This window comes from Erythrolamprus reginae, chromosome 8 (genome assembly GCF_031021105.1).
Source record: "Erythrolamprus reginae isolate rEryReg1 chromosome 8, rEryReg1.hap1, whole genome shotgun sequence".
NCBI lineage: Eukaryota > Metazoa > Chordata > Lepidosauria > Squamata > Dipsadidae > Erythrolamprus > Erythrolamprus reginae.
This window is the reverse complement of record NC_091957.1, coordinates 851,758-876,545: the sequence shown is the minus strand read 5'-3', so window position 1 is coordinate 876,545 and position 24,788 is coordinate 851,758. Positions and strand designations below refer to the sequence as shown.

At 46.7% G+C, this 24,788-nt stretch overlaps 1 protein-coding gene across 4 annotated transcripts in view; it reads right to left on the bottom strand.

Annotated features, from left to right (window-relative positions):
- Positions 1 to 3,358: 3,358 nt before the first annotated feature.
- The window catches only part of LOC139170880 (LIM/homeobox protein Lhx3-like), a 47,785-nt gene continuing 26,355 nt past the window's right edge, over positions 3,359 to 24,788 (bottom strand). For all 4 annotated transcript variants that reach the window (XM_070758459.1, XM_070758457.1, XM_070758458.1 and 1 more), the window contains 5 exons: positions 12,325 to 12,496; positions 11,366 to 11,568; positions 10,135 to 10,286; positions 6,843 to 7,014; positions 3,359 to 6,047 (listed from right to left, as the gene is read on the bottom strand). In XM_070758459.1, coding sequence (XP_070614560.1) covers positions 5,629 to 6,047; positions 6,843 to 7,014; positions 10,135 to 10,286; positions 11,366 to 11,568; positions 12,325 to 12,496 — 1,118 coding nt within the window. In that variant the 3' untranslated portion in view covers positions 3,359 to 5,628. The remainder of the gene's footprint in view (positions 6,048 to 6,842; positions 7,015 to 10,134; positions 10,287 to 11,365; positions 11,569 to 12,324; positions 12,497 to 24,788) is intronic.

Below are 24,788 nucleotides of genomic sequence, written 5' to 3'. Positions count from 1 at the left end.
CATTTTATCCAGCATGTGAAAAGGACTTGGGGAAATGCCCTGTTCTGTTTCTCTTCTCTTCAATTCCCTTCTCTTCCAAAATTCTCTTCTCTTCTCCTTTACTCTATTCTCTCTTTTTCTCTTCTCTTCTACTCTCTTCTACTCTCTTCTCTTCTTTTCTCTATTCTTCTCCTCTCCTCTCTTCTCTTCTGCTCTCTTCTCTTCTTTTCTCTTCTCTTCAATTCCCTTCTCTTCTCTTCTCCTTTACTCTATTCTCTCTTTTTCTCTTCTCTTCTACTCTCTTCTACTCTCTCTTCTCTTCTTTTCTCTATTCTTCTCCTCTCCTCTCTTCTCTTCTGCTCTCTTCTTTTCTCTTCTCTTCAATTCCCTTCTCTTCTCTTCCAAAATTCTCTTCTCTTCTCCTTTACTCTCTTCTCTCTTTTTCTCTTCTCTTCTACTCTCTTCTCTCTTTCTCTTCTTTTCTTTTCTCTATTCTTCTCCTCTCCTCTCTTCTCTTCTGCTCTCTTCTCTTCTTTTCTCTTCTCTTCAATTCCCTTCTCTTCTCTTCCAAAATTCTCTTCTCTTCTCCTTTACTCTATTCTCTCTTTTTCTCTTCTCTTCTACTCTCTTTTCTTCTACTTTACTCCTCTTCTACTCTGCTCTACTCTCTCTTCTCTTCTCTATTCTTTTCCTCTCCTCTCTTCTACTCTCTCTTCTCTTCTCTTTCCATTTCTTTCAAGGGAGGAGATGCATTTTGAAAAAAGGTCATTTGGTTGGGAGGAAGAATGAAAGAATGAAAGAAAAGCAATGGGCGATAAAGGTCACAAGGCCTTGTAAGCTGTGGTGAGACAGAAGTCACTCCAGGTTTACTAATCACCTTTAATGCTCCTTCCTTTTCAATCTCGGTTTAAATGTCAGAGTGCGCGGCTCTCACCTGCCTATTTATAACCCCCCAGTTTATCAGGTCTGATGCTGCTGCCTAGAAACCAAAGGCATTGTGGCTTTTTTTCTCTTCTCCATGTTCTTCTCTCGGTTTCCGCTGCCTCTCAAGGCAAAGACCAGGCGGCTCTTTCTGCTCTCGGGTGGAATCGAAAGGCTTGGAAAGCAGCCAGGGAAATTGGGCAGTGGGCCATCGTAGCAAGGGGGAAAACCACCAAACAGAACCAGGTGCTGCTCCGAAAGCTTCCGCAGAGACCGTATGGTATGAAGCAATGGGCAGTAAATACAAATGTTTAGAGCAGTGTTTCCCAACCTTGGCCACTTTGAAGATATCTGGACTTCAACTCCCAGAATTCCCCAGCCAGCATTTGCTGGCTGGGGAATTCTGGGAGTTGAAGTCCAAATATCTTTAAGTGGCCAAGGTTGGGAAACACTGGTTTAGAGTGTGTGTTTTTGCTCTTTTACAGATTACACCGCTCGGTATTGAAAAACAATTGGGGAACAAAGAAAGGCAGAACTTGCCTATATTATCTTTAGGGGTGTTTTTCAGCATCATCACGACCTTTAAAAAAATCTTTTAACATATTTTTAAAACATTTTTTAATGTTTCTAAATAATAACATAGTGGTGAGGTTGGCATTCATCTAAAAAGATGTATGTTTTCTGGTTTTAAATCATAAAACAATGTAACATAAGCGACGGGGGAAGGGAAAGAGGGAGGGAGGGTGGAAGGAAGAAGGAAAAGGGAAAAAAGAAGGAAAGAAGGAAGGAAGGGAGGAAGGAAGGAAGAACAGATGGAGAGGGAAGGAGGGAGGAAAGGAAGGAGGGATGGAGATAGAGAAAGAGAAGGGAGGAAGGAAGGAAGGAGTATCTATCTGGAGTTCAAGCGAACAGAAGGAGAAACTAGGAAGAAGGAAAGAGAGAGACGGAAGGATGAAGAGGGAGAGAGAAGAAGGAAAAAAAGAAAAAGAAGGGAGAGAGAGAGAACCAAAGACAGACAGAGAGAGAGAGGGAAGAGGGAGGGAGGAAGGAAGGAGAAGAAAGAAAGAGGGATAGAGAAAGAGAAGGAAGGAAAAGAGAAGGAGGGAAGAACAGAGGGAGAGGGAGGGAGGAAAGAGGGAGGGAGATAGAGAAAGAGAAGGAAGGAAGGAAATTTTAAAATCATCCTTTCCTTCCCATTTGCCAATCTCATGGTAATTGTAATAATTAAAGGAAAACCAAAATGCAACCTGTGCCCAGTCTCGGCTGGCCTTCATGATACCCACGTCCAATTAAATATCCTGTAGGACCCTCCTTGCAAATGCATTCATTATGTACTCAGGGGGTGATTTATTTCACACATTTTACATGTTCTCTTCAACCAGGAAAAGCTTCCACAGCAAATATTTTCAATACAATCCAGAGAAGAAGGGGAAAAAATATAAAAGATGGGTTGTTTATGACCTTAAATATGGTTTGTTTACAAGCTTGGCCAATAAAGAATTCTATTCTATTCTATTCTATTCTATTCTATAGGCCACGACAAAAAAATAAATTCAAAACAGAAGGCTTAGGAAATTGACAGGCTTGATGGATAGCTGCCTGGGATATAAAGTCTACCAATGGAGCCGTAGGAGATCGTTTCAAATTAGGATTATTTTTTTTAAAAAAAATTATTACAGCTTGTCTTATTTTTATCATATCGCCACCAGCACGGAATAGAATGAAACTTATAAATTAACTTAATTAATTAAACAATCGTTTCCCGTGCTTGGAATCATATTTCTAAAATTTCACTGGCCCCTTCCTAGCCAAATTCACTTTGGTGGTTCAAATCCAGCTGGTGAACAATTGCAATGTTAAGATCTTAATTTCTAAGTCAGTTAATCTCAGTCCTTTAGCCACATCACAATTTTGTTTCTAACTTTCTCTGTGAAAAAATGTCAAATGTAAATTCCATCCTGTGCTTTTTACCACTGACTTCTGCATGCCTATACAGTACAATCTCTGGTTTTGTGAACGGCCAACTTTCTAAGTATCCCTCCCACGCTACCAGCAATTCACCTTTTACGTTGGTCAAATGGTTCTCCCGTGTTTTCCCTTAACTTTCTTTTTTTTAAAATTGTCCGTGGCAAAATAGCTACAGGCTGCCCCCGGGTATCCATTGAGCCCCCGAAGGTGGGTCTGATTCTGTTAATCAGGGTGCAATTTTATTTTATTTTAATCAAGACAGATTAAATTCTGCGAAAGACCTCATCAATCTTTAGCTGACAAATTTATTGAAAACCTTAATGGCATTTGATTAGAGAGAAAGCGACACCAAATATTACACATAACCTACACTTAATATTTAGCTTGACAGGTTATGAGATATAGATATAGAGGTATAGATATTGTTTTTTCATCATACTTAAAATCCCCTGCCTGCTCTCGCCTGCTGTGAAAACACACAATATAAAAGGACGATCGATTGTTTTTTATTTTTTAAAAAGCGTCACCACCACTGTTCTCGAACATACAAAAATTGAGCCTAAATTTTAAAGGTTTTTAATAAAAGATGTGGACAGACTGCTCCAGGTGGGAAAGTGTTTTGGCAACTGGAAAGCAAATTTGACAAACTTGGACATGCACGGATCGACTGGATGGATTTTCCTGAAGTGTGTGGCGTCCCTTTCTCCACAGGAGGAAATAAATTCAAACCTTGAGCCATTGCAGCTGCTTTTAATTCTCGGTCTCTTGGTGGCACCCCAGAAAACACACGAAGAACAAAGAAAATAGCACGTATAGAGGGAGCCCTCAACTTAGAACCACAACTGAACCCAAAATTCTGTTGCTTAAGTGGGACGTTTGTTACGTGGAATTTTGCCCTGTTTTATGACTGTAAAACAGGGCAAAACTCAGTCACTGCGATTGTAGGGTAGACAATCATTGCAGTTGTTAGGGTTGAAACATGGAAGTGTGAGAAACGGCCCTAAGTAGCCGTTGTAACTCCAAACGTTCACTCTAAGGAATGGATGTAAGTTGAGAACTGCCAGTATTGCAGCCATTGTTGTCAAGGAAAGGAGAGATCTGTTTTAAAAAGAGCATTTTAGCAAACACTGGAGACCCAGCCTTAAACACCTGTCGGTTTTAAATGCACAGGACAAAAATCTCTGCATTTCCTTTTCAAAGGGGGGCTCTGCTTGCCCCCCCCCAACCCCGGTTGCGTCTGTGTGTGAGTTGTGTTTGTAGTATTGCAGATTCCGTGAGACAATGGATGGACGTGCTCCCACCCCTTTAACCAGGTCTGTTTGAGAAGAGTTTGATGGGCAGCCAGTCAATAGTGGGGAAGGCAGCTGCTCTCTGATCAGGGGAGAAATTGGGGACTGGCAAAGAAACATGGTTTTTCAAAGGCCTCCGTACACAGGCCGGTAGCCGTTCCCACGTGAGGAATCGTTTCTTTTTAAAAAACCCACCCAGGTCTAAAATGACATTCAGTCTGTACAGCTAAAGTAGCTCATTTACAGCGCCATAGAAAACAGCCTACAAATTAATGACAGTGGCCTTTTTTTATGCATATACATATACATATATGCATACAGACAGATAAAAATGAAAGAGATTCGATGCTTGGCTTTTGAAAATCTAGATACACAGTTGAAGCTTTTTTATTCTGCTGGACAGGAGAGAAAACGAAAGGGAAGGGAAAGAAAGGAAGGGAAGGGAAAGGAGAGAAAAGGAAAGGAAAGGAAGATGCTGGATAAAGCAATGCTAAATGCAGTATCTAAAGAAAGAGAAGGATGAAAAAAACGGATATTAAAAAGAGGTGTTAAAGCTTCATTTGCTGGATGGAAATCAATATTAAGCCAGGGGAGCAGAAGAGAAAGACAAGGGGAAAGAGGAAGGGAAGGGAGGAAGAAAGAGAGAAATGCAGAAAAGGGAAGAAGGAAGGAAGGAGAGAGAAAGAGGGAGAGAGAGCAAAGGCAGAAAGAGGAAGGAGGAAGGGAAGAAAAAGGGAAAGGGAAGAAAGAGAAGAGGAAGAGGAAGGGAGGAAAGAAGGACAGAGAGAGAGAGAGAGAAAAGAAGGGAAGAAGGAGGGGGAGAAGAAGTAGCAGTAGTTGTAGTAGTAGTAGAAGGAGGAGGAAGAAGTCGAAGAAGCAGAGGAAGAGGAAGAGGAAGAAGGAGAAGAAGAGAGGGAAGGAGTGGGGGAGGAAGGAGGAGAGGAAGGAAACCAAGGAAAGAATCCATCCCTTCTCTTCTCTTCTTTAGGGAGTGAGGAGGAGGAGGAGGAGGAGGGTCCGCCCAGGGGTCTCTTTCCTTGCTCTGCTCACAGACGGTGGAAGGAAGCTAAGGCTATTTTGGTTTCTCTTCTTTCCTCCTCGGGTGACCAGGGGTCCTGGGGTGTGTTTAATAAAAACAGAGCTTCTCTTGGGCCACCCAGACCCTGCAGGGACCACAGAGGGAGGGTCCCCTGCAGCCCCTCCGGCCCCTCCTCCCTCCCTGATACTCACAAACGCTTCTTCTTCTTCTTCTTCGCCACATAGCAAAAGTCCGTCCGGGTCCAGCCGTTGCTGGGGAAGAAGCTGCCCACTGGGGGCTCCACCATCCACCCAACCGTGGCCAGGAGCTCCCGTGGCCTCCTCCTGCCGTTTCTCTCCCCACTTGTCTCTGCTGGCTGGACTTTCCCTTGGCCGCTCTCCTGGGTCACTCCAGGCGGAGGTCCACTTTCTCAAGGAGTCCTCCAGTCCGGTATCAAAACTGTGCGTGGTCCACTTCATCTAGCCACGAAGCCGGGCTGGCTGGGAAATCCGGGTACCCACCGCTGCTCCCCGAAGAGAGGTCTGAATTGGGGCCGTTCCCACTCAAGACCCTCATGGGTTGAGGCACCGACTGTCCGCCTTGGCCCACGATGCCCAAGCCGTGGTCTGGGTAGACCAAGCCGGACATTAAGGACGGGTGGCCGGACATGGCTTGTAAGGAGCCCGGCGAGGGGGGCATCCCGTAAGGGCTGTTGGAACGGAGGTCGTGGAATTGTTCCTGAGCCGGGAGGCCGCCGTGGTCCAAGGAGAAGCTGCCGTTGGGCCCGGGGGCCTTCGACAGGACGGGGGAGGTTTCCCCGAGGCTGCTGTAGATGCCGTTGGGGTGGCTGAGCTCGGAGATGGACGGTTCATCTGCAGAAGGGAAAACGGGAGAGTGGGAGAGAGAGAGGAGAGGCCCACCAGGGACGTCACGGAGCCCCCCAGAGACGACAGTCACGTCAACTTTCTCAGCCGACAGTCACGTCAACAAGGGGGAGGGGGACTCACTGGAAATGGGCGCAGGAATGTGATAACTCATTTAATGACCACATAGCTCAGGTGAGCAAAAGTATCTGGTCGTAAGCCAAGAACATTTTTGTGATGTTGTGATGTATGGCTGCGATTTGAATTTGTTGGACTCACTTTTCATATACAGTGGTCCCTCTACTTACGGACTTCATCTGTTCTGTGACCAGGTTCTTAAGTAGAGAAGTTTGGAAGAAAAAGAAATTTTTCCCATAGGAATCAATGTAAAAGCAAAGAATGCGTGCGATTGGGGAAACCACAGGGAGGGTGGAGGCCCTGTTTCCTCCCAGGAGATTCCTAGAGAGGCCCCACGGAGGCTTCTCCCCACCTTTTCCTGCCTAAGCAGGGGGATGGACTAGAAGACCTCCAAAGTCCCTTCCAACTCTGTTGTTATTGTTATTGTTATTATTATTATTATTATTGTTGTTGCTGTTATTATCATTGTTGTTGTTATTGTTATTGCTGTTGTTGTTATTATTATTATTAATGTGCTTTGGCATTAATAGAGGGAGTGGGCCATGGATGGTGGCCGCCCCCCTTTGACCTTTCATGACCTTCCTTCCCTTGTGGCCCCCAAGAAGTGGCCGCTCCTCCTGGAGCATCGCTCTTGTTGCGTGCAGAGGGTTGCAATCTTCCACGTACCTGTGAAAGAAACTTCGGCATCGCTGTCTGGCCCCCCTTCCTGGATGCTGTCCTTGTCCGATTTGGAGTTCCCCCTGGACCGCTTCATGTTTCTGAAGTATTGGCCCCACCTCTGCCGCCCGGCGTCTTTCTTCAGCCGCTTCTCCTTGGCCCTTCGGTTCTGGAACCACACCTGGAAAGGTAGAAAGAAGCTCCATCCTTTCTCTTCATTTACGCACAGGTAGCCAGAGGTGGGATGCTAAGGTGGAGTGGGGACGTGTGCTCACCCCTGTGGCTCTGAGTGCTAACGGAGTCCAGCGCAATTCTGTTACTGCACCTGGGCAGACCCGCAGGCGCGCCCGTGGTACAAAGTTGAAGGGATAAGATCCTGTAGCCTAGAGGTTAATTCTCTGCCTTACAAGGCAAAGGCTGCAAGTTCAAATCCCAGTGAGAGGGTATGGCTAGCTGATGAGGCCAGAACAAGGCCGAAATAGATCTATCCTAGTCTCCCTTAATTTTCAAATTCAGCAAAAACATGTGACACACATATATACATGTGTGTGTGTGTGTGTGTAACATTTTTCTGATAATGAAAAGGAAGGAACACTACTATAGATCTATTTCGTGCTTATTTGCCTTCATCAGGTAGCCACACCCTTATTGGGATTTGAACCTGGGGCTCTGCCTTATAAGGCAGAGAACTTAGCCATTAGACTACAGGCTCATTTCCTGTATCAGCTTCTTCCAGGGAAGGGTTATGTGTGATTTTTGTTGTTGTTGTTGAGTCACCCTAGTATATTGAAGGAGCATCGCAGCTTCCTTTTTGCCTCTCGGCCGCACCAGGCCCCGTGTCCCAAGGCAGCCTAGATATTGCAAGCATCACCGTGTTTTCATTGTGAGACACGTACTTCTGAATGCAAGCAGAATTTGGAAACGGGGCGAGGAAGGGGCCGTGGAGAAAAAACGTGGTCTGGGCGCTGGGGGCATTTTGCAGATAAATCCACCGAGTGACAAAAATGTTCTTTCTGCTAAGAAAAATGTAGGACCATAGGAAGAGGCTGAGGGCAGAATCTGGCCCAGAGCCATGAGACATTTTTTCCTTTTTGCTTTCGCATCCCACAGGGTTTTATTTACTTATTTATATTATTTATTTACTTATTAGATTTGTATGCCGCCCCTGTCCATAGACTCGGGGCGGCTAACAACAATAATAAAAACAGCATATAACAAATCTAATATTTAAAATAACTAAAAAACCCTCATTTATAAAACCAAACAAGCACAAACACAAACATACCATGCATAAATTGTATAGGCCTAGGGGGAAAGTGTATCTCAGTTCCTCCTTGCCTGACGACAGAGGTGGGTTTTAAGGAGCTTACGGAAGGCAGGGAGTGTAGGGGCAATTCTGATCTCTGAGGGGAGCTGGTTCCAGAGAGTCGGGGCCGCCACAGAGAAGGCTCTTCCCTGGGACCCGCCAGACGACATTGTTTAGTCGACAGGACCCGGAGAAGGCCAACTCTGTGGGACCTAACTGGTCGCTGGGATTCATGCGGCAGAAGGTGGACCTGGAGATATTCTGGTCCGATGCCATGAAGGGCTTTATAGGTCATAACCAACACTTTGAATTGTTACCGGAAACTGATCGGCAACCAATGCAGACTGCGGAGTGTTGGAGTGACATGGGCATATCTGGGAAGGCCCGTGGTTGTTGTTGTTGTTGTTGTTGTTGTTGTTGTTGTTATTATTATTATTATTATTATTATTATTATTATTATTATTATTTATTGGATTTGTATGCCGCCCCTCTCCGCAGACTCGGGTTGCTCTCGCAGCTGCATTCTGCACGATCTGAAGTTTCCGGACACTCTTCAAAGGTAGCCCCATGTAGAGAGCGTTGCAGTAGTCGAGCCTCGAGGTGATGAGCGCATGAGTGACTGTGAGCAGTGAGTCCCGGTCAAAATAGGGCCACAACTGGTGCACCAGGCGAACTTGGTTTTCATGTTAGGATTTGTGATTCAGGTAGTCCTCAACTTACAACAGATAATGACCGTTTGAAGTTTGTTAGAACTGAAAAAAAGTGACTAGAATACGCCTGCCATCTAGACATGCATTTATAGCACATAAAGGGGACCCTCCAAGACCCCCTCCTGGATCTGAACGAATGAAATATTCTCCTGGAATCCTTTGTTCTGTACAAAGTTGAAGGTGCACAAAACAGCACAGGTGAAATCAATGGTCAGTCAGTGTTGCTTCCTAAATGGACACCTTTCCCCCAGGCTTATTATAATTTATGTTTGGTATGTATGTGCCTTTTGGTTTTTAATTATGATAGGGTTTTTAGTTTTTTAATATTATATTTGTGCCATTATAATATTGTTTTTATCGTTGTTGTGAGCCACCCCGAGTCTTCGGAGAGGGGTGGCATACAAATCTAATAAATTATTATTATTATTATTATTATTATTATTATTATTATTATTATTATTAGTTTGATTTCACAGAAGTTGGATTTACTTATTTATTTATTTAATATTGACTGATTGATTGGATTTGTATGCCGCCCCTCTCCGAGGATTCGGGGCGGCTCACAAAATATCAAAAGTATACAAAACAATATACATCTCAAAAAAAAAAGAACTTAAAAACACCATTCACTCCATAATATAACTTGGAGTTATATTGTGTTGGTTAAGTGTTCCCTTTACTTTTTTTGAGCAGTATTTTTTAGATTCTAGATCAGTGATGGGGAACCTATGGCACGAGTGCCACAGGTGGCACACGGAGCCATATCTGCTGGTACACAAGCCGTTGCCCTAGCTCAGCTCCATCGTGCCTGTGTGTGCCAGCCAGCTGATTTTTGGCTCACACAGAAGCTCTGGGAGGGCGTTTGTGGCTTCCAGAGAGCCTCCAGAGGCATGGGGGAGGGTGTTTTTATCCTCCCCCAGGTACAGAGAAGCCTTTGGAGCCTGAGGGGGGCAAACACAAGTCTACTGGTTCTACCAGAAGTTGGGAAAGAGGCTGTTTCCGGCCTCCAGAGGGCCTCCGGGGAGATGGGGGAAGCTGTTTTCGCCCTCCCAAGGCATGGAATGATGGGTGTGACCCTCACACATGCCCGAAAGCACGCGCCCATGCTCTTTGGGTACTCAAGGAAAAAAAGGTTCGCCCTCACTGTTCTAGATCCTACATCAGTCAAAATGTGATGTGATTGTGCCATAATACGGGGGTTTCTTTCCACAGCAGGAGAAGTGGTCGGGGTCAGGACCTGCCTTCCTTTATTTTCCCGCCCAGTTCCAACCTTATGGCCACCCACCTGGACCACTCGCATGTCCAGGCCGGTCTCGGAAGAGAGCTGCTCCCTGACGTGACGAGCCGGCTTGGGCGAGTTGTTGTAGGCGTTTTTCAAGGTCTCCAGTTGTTTGGCGGTGATGGTTGTGCGAGGCCTCTTCGCCGTGGACTCGGCCTCTGCAAAGGTTGCCGAGAGCGAAAGGGTGAGAACCCGAAAGAGGAGCCCTGACAGAGAAGACCCTGCGGGTACCACCTCCCCTAGGAATCCGGGGCTGATCCAGCCAATGTATGCGAAACAATAAAGAACAAAAATTAGACTGTGGCTGGTCCTTGGCTTATGACCAGAATTGTCAGCATCATCATTATCATCATCATCGTGATTGGAACCAAACTTATATGACCACTACTATTACTACTAGTTCTATTCTCATCGTTCCCACTTATGACTGTAACTTATTGCCTGTATTCTCAAGATTTATATTAATGTTGATAGTTTCCTGATTGCTTATTTGACCCCTGTGACAACCATTAAGTGCTGGACCTCATGATTCTTGACCAATGTCTCTTTTTCTTTTATGTCCACTGAGAGCATCTGCACCAAGACAAATTCCTTGTGTGTCCAATCACACTTGGCCAAGAAAGAATCCTATTCTATTCTATTCTATTCCATTCCACTTTACTCTACTCTATTCTCCATTCCTTTCAATTCCATATTTTCTATTCTATTCTATTCGATTCAATTTCCTCTTTCCTCTATTCTGTTCTATTCTATTTATCCTATCCTATCCTATCCTATTATTCCATTCCATTCTATATTCCTATTCTATTCTACTTTTATTCTATATTCCTATTCTATTCTATTTTAATTCTATATTCCTATTCTATTCTATTTTTATCCTATATTCCTATTCTATTTTTATTCTATATTCCTATTCTACACTGCACAACGAGTTTTAGGCCCACCTTAGGCAGGAAACCCAGTTGGAGGACTTTGAGCCAATCGCTGCCCCGTAACTCAACCCACCTCGCAGAGTTGTCGTTGCAAGAAGGGGAGGAAGGAAGTGTCCCCCTCCTTGAGTCAAGCGGAAGGAAGGTGGGGTGCACCATGCAAACCAACAATTCCAGCCATCCTGGTTATGGCCATTGTAGCTTGGCAGCCCCTCCGTGCTTGGGAATCCCTCTGCAGTATCTTCTCAATTTGGGCAAGCGGTGGTGTGGGACCCCCCCCCCAGGGGGCAGAAGCAAGGCCCACTCACCCCTCTGCTTGGCGGTCTCGTAGTCGGCCTTGCAGACCAGCCGGCTGTCCTCCATGAGGTAGAACTCGTCCCCCGTGGCCAGCTGCCGTTTGCAGACGATGCAGGAGAAGCAGTGGAGGTGGTAGACAAAGTCCTGGGCCCTTCGCACCACCTGGGTGGGGGGGATGCCCTGCTGGCAGGCGGCACATTTCGTCCCAAACCTCCTGCAGGTTTTAAAAAATAAAAACCACAAGGGGGACAGGGGGGACACCATGAAAACATCCTTTAAATGTGTCAAAGGGTTCAATAAGGTTCAGGAGGGTTTAAGTGTTTTTAATAGGAAAGTGAACACAAGAACAAGGGGCCACAATTGGTTGGGGGAAAGATCAGAAGCCACGGGAGATAATGTTATTTGACCGAAAGACCAGTAGATCCTTGGACCAATTTCCAGCAGACGTGGTCGGTAAATCCACAGCCACTGAATGTAAACCTGCCTGGGATAAACATAGATCCATCCTAAGATAAAATACAGGAAGTCGTATAAAGGCCGACTTGATGGACCAGGAGGTCTTTTTCTGCCCTCAGTCTTCTCTGTTTCTATATTTCTCTGAGAAGTGTTTAAGTTCCCTTGGATGAGGAGGGGGTGGAAATTCAGAATGTTTGGAAGGATCTCGCCTTAAAATTGGAGGGATATATTTAATATTAAATTTTAAAACGTCACCTCCTTCTCCTGGTGGCCAGACTGACATCCTGGGGGATTACCTGCTCTGCCTGTCAGGTAGCGCAGCGAGTGAGAAGAAGACCAACCTGGAGCATCGACTCCACCTTCACTGCAAGGAGGGAAGTATTTCTCTCCTCCTTTCCTTTGAGGCTCCTGAAGGGTCAAAGGGATGGAAGGGAGGAAGGGAGGAAGGACAGAGAGGGAGGGGAAGGGATGAGTGGCAGGAGGAGGGGGTGGCGCCCGGCCTTTGCCCACTCACTTGAAGAAGTCCTCCTTGCAGTAGACGCTCTCCCCGCGGCTGAAGCACTTCTCGGCCAGCTGCCCCTGGCAGTCGTGGCATCGGAGGCACTTGCTGTGCCAGGGGCGGTCAAGCACCTTCAGGATGAAGCGGTCCACGATGGGTTGGCTGCAGCCTGCACACAGGGGGATGTCTGGGGGGAGAGCAAGGACACCCCTCAGCTTCCTTCCTTCCTTCCTCCCAAGAAGCCCCTTCCCCATCCTGAGACCCGTCTTCAAAGGGAGAATGGTGCGTCGTTTAGGCGGGGGCACAGAGGCGGCGCGATCCAACCCCCGCGGCTCCAAAGGCTGCAAGGGAGGGAGGAAGGAAGGATGGAATGCAGAGTTTGGGGAGAAGGCGAGATTTACTCCGTGGCACCGTCGGAGCTTTGGGTTTTTTCAAACCACCGGCGTTGCCCTTTGTTTATTTATTTTAATAAAGCAGCTTAATTAATTGATTTATTGGCCGCCCAGCTTGCCATAGGATGGCTCTAGACGGCTGGCAATCATAAAGGATAGAAATCGCACAAACTAAAAACGTAAATAATACAAAGCCATTTAAAATAAAATAAAATTTATTTATTTATTTATTTGATTTGACTAAATAAAATAAAATAAATAGATGGATAGATAGATAGATAGATAGATAGATAGATAGATAAAGAGATAGATAGATAGATAGAGAGAGACAGACAGACAGACAGAAGGAAAGGAAGGAAGGAAGGAAGGAAGGAAGGAAGGAAGGAAGGAAGGAAGGAAGGTAGGAAGGAAGGAAGGAAGGAAGCAGGGTTTACTTTATAAAGAAATAAATGCTTCACCATTCACCGGGAAATTAAAATTCCTGAGTGGTCCAGTCGTCCCCACAACCACATTTATCTGCAGAGGGAATTTTGCATTTCTGTTTTTTCACAGAGCGTGGAAAATATTTACCACCCCCAAAGGCTTCCAACTCCCCGGCGCCTGGGCGCTCGCCAGGCCCTCATTGGTGGCCTCTTTCGGCTCCCCAGACTCCCCACAGTTCCGAAAACGCCAATCAAACAAAAAAACCTTCCAGCCACATCTCACCCACTTTGCTCCCGCGAGTGGGAAGCTCAGCCACCGCCTCCGTTGGCCCGAAATTGGGGGTTGGAAGAGAGGCGGAAAAAGAAGGCGAAACCGGGGGGGGGGGAACCCCAAAGAGTCGGAAAAAGAGGGGCAGGGAAGGAAGAAGCCCCCCACCCAAGTCCCGGCCCCCATTCATGATGCGCGCGGAGGGGGAGGTTTCCAACAGGAGCCCTGGATGCGCCCCGCTCCAAGAAATGGGGGTCTCAAAGCGCAGGACAGATGGACCACAGAAGCGACGGAGGAGGCTGGGGAAACACTGGCTTGAGAGGAAGATAGACTGCACCTGTCTGGGCTGCTTGAATTTGCCCTGACTAAATATCCTTAAGGGTCGCCTTCCAGCTTTGGAGGTTTGGGGCATCTCAAGGGGCTTTTCAACACATCCAAACTATTTCTGCCCTTCTAGGGACGTGGCAACTCCCCCCCTTTCATATTTACTCAGCGGTGCTTTTGTCCAGGTATTTGCAAAATAATAATAATAATAATAATAATAATAATAATAATAATAATAATGACGATGATGATGATAATGATAATAATGATGTTGATGATGATGATGATAATAATAATAATAATAATAATAATTATTATTATTATTATTATTATTACTATTATTATTATTATTATTATTATTCTGGAGGTGGGTTTAATTTGAAGAAAGAATCTGGAAACGGATGAATCTGGAAGAGGGCCAAGAAACATTTCCCCCCTCCCTATTGGTTTATTGATTACGGTAAGTTCCTATAGGGTCCAAATGATTTTAAAATAGGGACAGTAAATGAACATTGAACAGGTTTACTTTGTGAGAACAGTAGGTGGGTCTCCAATGAATGGAATTAACTCAACAAAATAACCAAGTTCAAAAGGGTTTCAATTTCTTGGCCATGGCTAACATCTTGCCTTTTTTGACCCACCCCGGGAAAACCCCTCCTGCTTAGCTTAATGCCAGGGAAAGGGGTTTTTTTTAAAGGTGTGAAAACAGCTGGTTATGGAGAATTGTTATTTTTCTCTTGGGCTGTTTCTCCTTTTCAAAGCCGACCTTTTGCCTCGCATGTGGTATAATATAATAAAATAACATAAAAATACAAACGGGTTAGATAAAAGCCTTGGAGGGGGAGTGAGAGAGAGAGGTGGATAAATTAACAATGGATGGATAGATGGATATAAAATGAATAGATATAAAATATTGATCGATAGATAGGTAGGTAGATGAGATAAAAGTTATAGATCGATAGAAAAACAGCCGAACAAATAGAGAGATGGGTGCGTAGAAAAGAGGGAGGGGATTTCTGTTTCTTCTGCATAGATGAGGCTATAATCCGAATTGTTCCAGATCTTCGATCCGTTTTTCTGCTTGTTGCCAACCAGGTCTTGCAAAGTTCCATTGGAAGCTGCCGTTCGAGGGCTCCCGAGAGGCTAACGGGGCTAGTAGCTGCCCCACAGAACGAGGCAGTAGCTGCCCCACACTTCCCCCCCTTTTCTTCCCGCTTTCCGTGGGTCCCAAGTGGGTCCCGCCTGGTGGGTTCAAATTCCTGCGCCTTCAAGGCGCCCGCGCGTCGCTTTCTCTCTCCAAACCTGCGAAGGTCTTTTGCAAGCGCCTAAGTTTGGCCGCTCATTTTTATTCGCATCAAATAAATGTCGCAGAAAAACAAAAGGAGATCCGAGAAAACGAGACGTCTCCCCTACGGGTCCCGCCAAAGCGAAAAACAAACCCCGAACATTGCTGGCGTTCCGTCCCTGCCCCCCCCCCCAGGATAAATCAATCCGGACTTTTGGTTCTTTGGTTGCAATTGGGGTGACTGGATCTCCGTTATCATCACGAAGCCCCTCGAGGCAAGCCACCCCCCCCGCCCCTACGCCATTTTTTATGAATTACATTATTAAAGCCTCCCCAAATTATTCAATGGCTGATTGAGAATCTTTGGAGGGAAGGGAGACCAGCAAGAGCTCGGTTTTGGTACCGCGATTTCGTGCCGGGTAAAATATCACAGCAAGAAGAAAACAGTCTCGTAACTCTCCTTTTTAATAGCGGTATTTATTATTTTAAGGAATCTCCGACATTAATTTGAATTTACAAGTAGAAATAATAACAACTTTAACTATTATTTATGATTATCGATTGCAACTATTATTTATAACTATTATTACAAGTAATTGTAACTTTCCCAATAGCAGTAAGAGTCCTTGGAGCGATATCCGACATTAGTCTGAATTTACAAGTATAAATTATAATAACTATAACTATTTTTTATGTTTCTATTGCAACTATTATTTATAATTATTATTACAAGTAATTTTAACTATTACCAATAGTAATAGGAGTCCTTGGAGCAATATCCGACATTAGTCTGAACTTACAGGTAGAAATAATAATAACTATATCTATTATTTATAATGATCTATTACAACTATTATTTATAATTATTATTACAAGTAATTATAACTATTACCAATAGTAATGGGAGTCCTTGGAGCGATACCCAATAGGAATATCTAGATACATGGACGATTTGAATTTATTAGACCAGAATATTTCGACTTTGCCCAAAACAAACCCACTTCACTTAGGGCTGCCTACAATATACCTACTCAGATGTTACCTTAACAAGTCCTTATGAGTCTCAGACTGAATCGAATTGAAGATTAAGTTTTTAATGATGATGATTATGATGATGACGACAACAACAACAACAACAACAACAACAACAACAACTTCTCTGGAAAGATTTCATGAACTCCATCTGTATATAGTCTGGAGGACAGAAGGGAAAGGGGGGGACATGATTGAAACATTTCAATATGTAAAAGGGTTAAATGGTTCAGGAGGGAAGTGTTTTCAATAGGAAAGTGAACCCAAGAACAAGGGGGCACAATCTGAGGTTAGTCGGGGGAAAGATCAGAAGCAAGGGGAGAAAATATTATTTGACTGAAAGAGTCGTAGATGCTTGGAACAAACTCCCAGCAGGCGTGGTTGGTAAATCCACAGTGACTGAATTTAAACATGCCTGGGATAAACATAGATCCATCCTAAGATAAAATACAGAAAATAGTATAAGGGCAGACTAGATGGACCATGAGGTCTTTTTCTGCAGTCAATCTTCTATGTTTCAATACTCCTCCTCCTCCTCCTCCTCCTCCTCCTGCTAATACTACTACTACTACTACTACTACTACTACTAATAATAATAATAATAATAATAATAATATAATGCAATGCCAGCAAGGAATTCTTAGTTTTTGTTTTAGTGAAAGGTAAATTTGTAAACTAGGGAAAATGCCCCTTTGAAAAGAAATCCCGGGGAAGGGAGCCGCTCATCTCGGCGCCTTAATGATGGAGCTCAACTTTGAACCCCGGTAGATTAATCAACGCGAAGCTGCCCAGAGGCAAATTAATCACCCTGAAGCCTCCGTTGATGAGTCGGTCGAAAGGCGACGGGAGCCAACGCTTAATCGCTTGAACCGAGAGGTCGGGGCTCTGCCCCCGCGGCCTGCCTCGCCCCGTTGGTCTGGTGCCGTGGGGGGGGGGGGGGGTCCCGAAGAAGAAAGGGAGGCGCAGCGCTCCCCAATGGGAGACCGCCCTGCCGCCTGCTCTGGCCTCTCCCCCGGAGCGGAAACCAGAGGATCCCGACCAAGGAAAGAAGTTGCGCCCCGAGCGATCCAAAGCTTCCGGCCGTACTGCGCCCTGGTCGGCTCTTGCTCCCCTCTTGCTTCTCTTCCGCCAGCCATGGGGGGCAGCCAGAGCTTGGGGGCTCGGCCGGGGAGTGAGATCCTTAGCCCTCCATGGCCAGGGCAAAAGCCCACCTCTTATTTTTTTAAAAAATATTTTTTTAATTCATTTTAAATAGAACATAAAACTCACACACACCATAGAACAAGTGTTCTGTGATTGGTGCCCACCACCAGACAAACATTCCCACCCCATCACCAAATTGGGAGTGTTTCTTATATATACCATTTTAACTCAAGAGCAATGTCTCTATTTACATATTATAGAGTGGTTCCAATTTATTCCTTGTAGCTTGGTCTCTGATTCTACTCGCCATCTATCGTCTTACTTTGCCCCATGGTCCCATCAGTTGTTGCAAATCAGTTTCTTTAACCGAATTCATCCGGGCAATAGCCCACCTCAACTCCCACGGAGTCCCCTCCTCGGGGAAATGGGAGACATTTAATATATTCAATATAATATTAATTTTTCTATCGAAAAAACCAAGCTCAAAACAAGCTGGGAGGAGGAGAGCCTGTGGTTTAGAGGTTAAAGCTACTGACTTTACAAGCAGACTCCCCAGGTTCAAATCGCGGGAAGAGTATGGCTAGCTGATGAGAGCAAAACAGCTTGAAATAGATCTATGCTAGTCTCCCTTCCTTTTCGCCATCAGCAAAAATACACTGCTAAAAAAATAAAAAAAAATAAAGGGAACACTTCAACAACACAATATAACTCCAAGTCAATCAAACTTCTGTGAAATCAAACTGTCCACTTAGGAATTAATTCTGATTGACCATCAATTTCATTTTGTTGTCAGCACTTTCAACTCTGTACAGAACAAAGTATTCAATGACGATATTTTATTCACTCGGGTCGAGGATGGGTTCTTTGAAGACTCCCTTGATTTTTTTGAGCAGTGTATGGGTTTTTTTTAAATGTTTTCAGTATAAATTTAGATTTGTTGTAAACTGTTTTTTTCACTTTGTTGTGAGCCGCCCCGAGTCTGCGGAGAGGGGCGGCATACAAATCTAAATAAACATAAACATAAACATATATATATACTGCCAAGTGCCCCTTCCCGCAGCGGCGACGAAAGGGTCCCCCAACCCTTCTATCCCTCCACCCCCTCCGGCCAACGCAGGCCAGAGAAAGCGAGCCCGGCCGCGGGACTCTCCGGTGGGCAACCGCGCCTAGTGGGACTCTCAACCGCCCCAGATTAAAACGGGTTTCTTCGCCTTGACTTGGGAACGAAACCCGCTGGGTGGGTGAAGGGTGGTGAGACCTGGGTTTAGAAACGGACCGGAGGGAGAACGTCTAGGGAGCGTCTCCGCCATCCAGGTGGTCCCCAAGGTCAACCTTTCCTCGGGAGGCAGCTGGACTTGCTTGTTTTTTCTCTGAAGGCATTTCGGTTCTCATCCCAGAAGCTTCATCGGCTCTGAAGCCGGAGTCAAGGAGAATGGGATTTGTAGTGCTTGCTGTCGGTCAAGCTGTGAAAGAAGCGCCTTATGCTTAGAAATGATAGGGTTGATAACGAATCAATAATAGTAATAGTTAGCGTAATAGTAATAGTAGTAGTAGTAGTAATAATAATTGCAACAACGACTAATAATAATAATAATAATAATAATAATAATAATAATAATATCGCAATTAAGACCTGACTTTTCCGGCAGGCCTGCAATTAGGATTGACTGTTAGTAACTATGATGTTTTTAATATATATAGTATTGCAGATTTTATTCATGTTTTTTAATTGCTTTTTATCAGTATTATATTTATAACTGTTGTTAGCCGCTCAAAGTCCGTTTCGGAGTGAGCGGCATGTAAATGCAACAAATAAATAAATGAAATAAATAAAATATAGGATTTTCGCTCTTCTGGGAAAGGATCGGAAAAAGCGATTCTCTATCTCTGAAGTTGAAATAACTTTTCGTTATTTCACGGTTTGCGTGTGTTTGTGTGTGTGTACTTTCATTCGACTTTTAAAAAGAAACAGAAAAGAAATTACACCAGGGCAATGAAGTCACCCACCTTCTAAAACGATTAAATGGTTGAGACAGCAGCAGATTCGGGGGCGAGGATATTTCGGCGGCAGTTTTAGGAAATGCGCAACTCGTTTTTCTTGCTCTGCAATTAATTTTGTTTGTGTTGTGTATTGTTTCCTACAAGAATTTTGCATACCCGGAGTTCATTCTAATAATGTCATTGACAGTGCAAGAAAGTTCCATTATTATTTTCAGGCTAGGAAGGAAAACAAAAAGGGACAGTAATAATAATAATAATAATAATAATAATAATAATAATAATAATAATAATAATAATACATTATTATTACTATTATTATTACTATTATTATTATTATTTTTCCAGCTCTTCCCCACGCACCACTGTCCACCCGGGAAAAGGAAAGGAGGATGAGGAAGGATGAAAGAGAAAAGAGAAAGAAAGAAAGAGCAAACACAAGAATGGTTGATCGATTAACTGATGAAACAATACCTTTAAAAAAATCGAACGAAGGCCAAAGAAAGACAAGAGAAGGCGAGATGGAGGGATGAAGGCAGGAAGGAAGAGAGAGAGAAAAAAGAAAGAAGTCGAACGGAGGAGGGAAACGGGGCTTAGAAAAGGCCTCCATCTGGGCGCAAAACGTCCCAATTTGGGGGTGCGCGCGAGGAGACCCCTTCTCAGGAAGGAGGGGGGAGGAACCCTTCGCGCCAGGAGGAACTCCCCAGGGACCAGAATGGGGAGAAGATGGCCCGGTTCTTCTCTCTCATTCCTTCCTGCCTTCCTTCCTTCCTTTATCCCCTCCTTCCTTCCTTCTTTCCCTCCCTCTCTTCTTTCTCTCATTCCTTCCTTCCTTCCTTTTCCCCTTCCTTCCTTCCCTCCCTCCTTCGTTCCTTTCTTCCTTCCCAGGACCTTTCTGGTTCTCAGCAGGGGCGGCCAGTTCTCCGCAAGAGAAAATGCGGAGCGGATCGCGGGTCCCCACCCCACCCACTCCGCCAAGTTACTCGGCTGCTGCCGGGGCTCCTGAAGAGAGACAAACCCCCCTCCGCCCGCCCGCTCTTCCCGGGAGAGTCGATCTTATCCACCCTTCGGAATCGTCTCCCCGTCCCACCCCAAAATAAAGGAAGGCGCCAGAGCTGTGGCGTGGGGGGGGGCGTCGAATCTCCTCCGGGGCTCCTGGGCTGCTTCCCCCAAGGCGGCGGGAGGGGGGGGCGCAGTCTACCCTCCCCCAATTTCCACCCTCCTCTTCTGTTCCCCAGTTCGGGACCCCTTGGTCATCTTGAGGCGTCCTGCCCTGAACTGGTATCAAGAACCCCACTGCCCGTGACTGGATTTTTGCTTGAGGGGGTGGGCGACGGGGGGGGGGGGGTTCAGGGCCGAAATGAATCCCCTGGACGGGAGGCAGTCTGAGAGCATCCTTGGGCCTTTCCTCTCCCCCTCCAGCCGCGACCCCCCCTTACCTGCCCGGCCTTCCTGGTTCCGCGCCAACAGCGCCAACAGCGTCTCGGTGCTGCTGGGGGGCTCCCGGCCGCCGCCCCCCCGCCGCCGCGCCTCCTTCCCCGCGTCCATCTTGCTCGCCTCCCGCTCTGGGGAAACTCGACCAGCCGGGCACTGAAGATCCGGGGGGGGGGGAGGAGGGGGGGAGACGCGGGGTGGGGGAGGCGGGGAAAACCTCTGCAGAACCCCTCCCCTTGAAGGACCCCGGTGCCTGGGCCAGCGCCGCTCCGTCAGCACCACGGACAGCGGCTGGTTGGCCAGCGGAGGAGCCGGTTGAGTCCAACCCAAGGCGGGAGGCGGGGTGGAGTCACTCCTTTCCCCTCCCCACCCGAGGAAGGCAATGGCATTCGACAGGGGGTGGGGAGAAGCGGGGATGGAGGCCTTCCAGGGGGACTCCTTGCCACTTGGGCCAAGGAGAAGAGCGAGAGCGACACAACAGCCCTCCGGGGGTTAATCCGGACCTCAAAACGGAGCAGCTCCTCCGCCGAGGGTCCGGTGAGGATCGCCCCTTCCTCAGCAGCCCAGTAATGCAAGAACCCCCGGAGGCGAGTAGGTGGGTGGGGTGACGGGAGGGGAATAAATAGCTCCTTCGCTTGTAGTCTTCCTCAAAGGATGGGAAGATGCGGCGTAAGAGAGTCGGAGAGGATCCCAGCTTGGAAAGAGGCCATCTAGCCCACCCCTCCGTTAGCTCCCGATTCCTGGAGCCCTCGGCTTCCCCAGACAGTGAGTGACAACAGGAGGAGGCCCAGAAGATGCACCCACAGAAGCCTGAGGAGAAGGAGGAGATCTTTAGGGGGATCGAGTTTTCCTTCCCTCCAAGTGGATCTTTGCTGAAATCGTTCAGAGCCGCGATCTCGGGCGACTTCTGGATAGGAGCCCACCTACGTCGAGGGAAGCTTTGAAGAGCCCGTCAGACAGAGGGGGGGGGGGTCACGTTCATAGGTGCTTCCCCCCTCGCTTGCCATCGCGGGGCCCTCAGAAGAACGCAATAAGCCCCCGTTTCTGCATTCGGGGGCGTCCAAGGAGCGGCTTCTCCTTCCAAAGGCCAAAGGAAGACTTTGGCCAGGCTTAAATTTGTCCCGAGGAGGCGTTTTGCTGCAGTGGTTCTGCTTGGAGATGTATGCAAATTTATTCTGGTTTAATTTACTAATAGGGAAAGGGGAAGGGACTTCATCAGCTAAAACGTTCCTGAATGCCTTGACGGACAAGCGGTATGTGAACGATCTGTCTCTGCTGGGGATCTTTGCCTTGAAAAAAGGATTCCAATTATTTAGGGGGAATTGGCGGGGGGGGGGGATCAACCGCACCCCCTTCAGCCCCGCGGAATATGATGGCGGGGGGAGGGGCTCCATTTGATGGGATCCTCAAGGGAATTATGGGCAAATACTCCGCAAAAGGCAGAAAATCGTTCTTTCTAAATTAAAATATATTCTTCGCTCCCTCCAACCTCGGCTTTTGTCGGACCTAGAAGCTGCGAATCGTCTCCCTTTTTCCCCCTTAATCCAATGAAAGGAAATTCGGGTCGAGCTAAACTTCTCTCTGAACTAATTTCATAATCTTCAAAGTGCAATAAGACTCGTTTACTACTAATCCTTTCTCTCTTCTCTCCCTCCCGTTTTTCTCCTTTCCCTTTCTCTCCTTCCTTTCGTCCCACCCTCCCTTTTTCCTCTCCCTCTCCTCCCCTTTCCTTTTCACTCCCTCCCTCCTTTTTTCTTTTCCTTCCCTTTCTCCTTCCCTCCCTTCCCTTCTCTCTTTTCTCATTTCTTTTTCTTCCTTTCCTTTTTCTTCCTTTGTCCCTTCTCCCTCCCTCCCTCCTTCCCTCTCTCTCCTTTTCCACTAATGCAAAAAGGCGGCACAGTCCACCAAGACTTCTCTAGCCTATAAAATGATTATTTGGAAGCCGGTCGAAAGGCCTTCGGGGAGCCGATTCTTTTTATTATTATTATTATTATTATTATTATTATTATTATTATTATTATTATTATTTTATTGATTTTAAAATATAGAATATAAAACACACACACAACATACAAGTGCTCTGTGATTGGTGCCTACCACCAGACAAACATTCACACCCCACCACCAAATTGGGGGTTGTTTCTTATATATACCATTAAAAAAAAAATTCGGGGAGCCGATTCTGATATTAAGTGGCAGAAACCCTTTCCCAAGAAAATGAAAAACTTCGCTTTCTTGTTAAATATTGTGCGGTCAAAACGCGACCTTGATCGAACCTCCATCTAAGGAAAGGGAGCACCGAGAGGGGCGGGGGGGGGGCTTCCCATAACAAGGATAGTAAAGCCAGAAGTGTGGGGACTTCCTTCCAAGTAACCAGGTTCGCTCCTGCTTACCGGTTTAAAATCAGCTCCTTCCTTCCTTCCTTCCTTCCTTCCTTCCTTCCTTCCTTCCTTCCTTCCTTCCTTCCTTCCTTCCTTCCTTCCTCCCTTTTTCCTGGACACGTTTCCCGAGAAGGAAAAGCCTCCCCTGCGCCCGCCACCCGTTCCCACGTTGGGTTTTCACGGAGCTCCGCCCAAGAGACTCAGGTGGTAAAGGCAGGTAAGCGAACCGCCCGCGATCGGGTTACCTGGGCGCTCGCGGCTCCTGGAAACTGCGGGGTCGCCATGGAGAGCCCCAAAGGTCAGGGCCATCCGCGATGCTCGGCTGCCCAAGAGAGGCTGACTGACAGCCCACCCCGCCCCTTCGGAACCGCTGCTCCGAATCCCCCCCCGAGGCCCCGCAAGCCGGAGTTCTAAGGACAAGGCGACGTTTTAACCCTGGTTTTAAGCCTTCAAGCCTTCCCACCCCTCGGGCGCTCAAGGGAGCGGGCCGAGAAGAAGCCGGGGGAGCCAAGCGACCCTCCCGAAGCCACGCAGGGGAGACGCGGGTCACTGGTGGCTTCTCCAGCTGCGCGCCCCGCGCAACAGATGCCCCCGAATGCGGGCCTCCTTTCTCTTCTCCCTCCCGTTTTTCGCTTTCCCTTTCCTTCCTTCCTTCCTTCCCTCCTTTTCTCCGTGCCTTCCTTCTTCCTTTCCTTCTCTCCTTTCCTTCCTCCTTCCTCCCCTTTTCTCTCCTCCGCCCTCTTACCTTTCCTTTTCCTTGCTCCCTCTCTTTTCCCTTTCCTTTCCTTCCTTTCCGCTCCCTCCCTCGCCCTTCCCTTTCCCTCGTTCCAGCCCCTCCGGGGAGCCCCAGGCATCTCGCCCTCCCCTCAAAAGACCCCAAGTGATGTTATTTATTAGATTTAGAAGACTCGCAGAGAGGCGGCATACAAATGTAAATAATAATAATAATAATAATAATAATAATAATAATAATAATAATACAACAACAGCAACAACAACAACAACAATAATAATAATAATAATAATAATAGTAAACGGGGGGGGAGCTTCTGGGTCCCGAGCTGACCTTCCGGAGTCCTCGGCGGCCCGGACCCAGGCTGCCCTGCTGCCCCGGAGGGTGTCCAGCAGAGGGGAAGTGGGCCCGCGGTGGGAGGGCGCGTTCCGTGGTCGGAAGACCCGCCACTCTGGAGTGGAAAGAGACGCGCCTGGCAGCTGTTCAGCCCCGCCGAGCCAGGCTGCGTCCTAACGACTTCGGGCGAGCTGCGGTGGGGGCGGCCTCTGCCCCAATGGAGGCCGAAGCGTTTTGCCTTCTCTCTCCTATCCCCCAAATAACGTGCCCCCCCTCGCCTCTTGGGTTTGGGCTCCCCCCACCCACGGGAGGGGAAATGGAGGGTGAGGGGTCCTTTTAAGCATTGGTGTACAGTATATAGTATTTATTTCTCTATTTATTTATTAGTGGTTCTTGTATGCCACCCAGCTCCCGAAGGACTCCGGGCGGCTTCCAAGGAATAAAACAAAACATAAAACCAGTATAAAAACATTGACGAAATCCAACCAGCATATATACGCTCACTCACGTTCCTAGCAAGATCTAGGGTTCCACTCACTCAACAGTATAAGTCGAACTAGGATTCTTTGAACGGATCCCTTTCTCTAGGAAAGGCTGGGATCGAGGAGAAGGAAAAAAGGGAGGAAAGAAGGAAGGAAAGACTGGTAGTGAAGGCAGGCAAAGAAGGGAAGGAGAGAAGGAAGGAATGAAGGATTGAAAGATAGTGAAGGCAGGCAAAGGAGGGAGGGAGG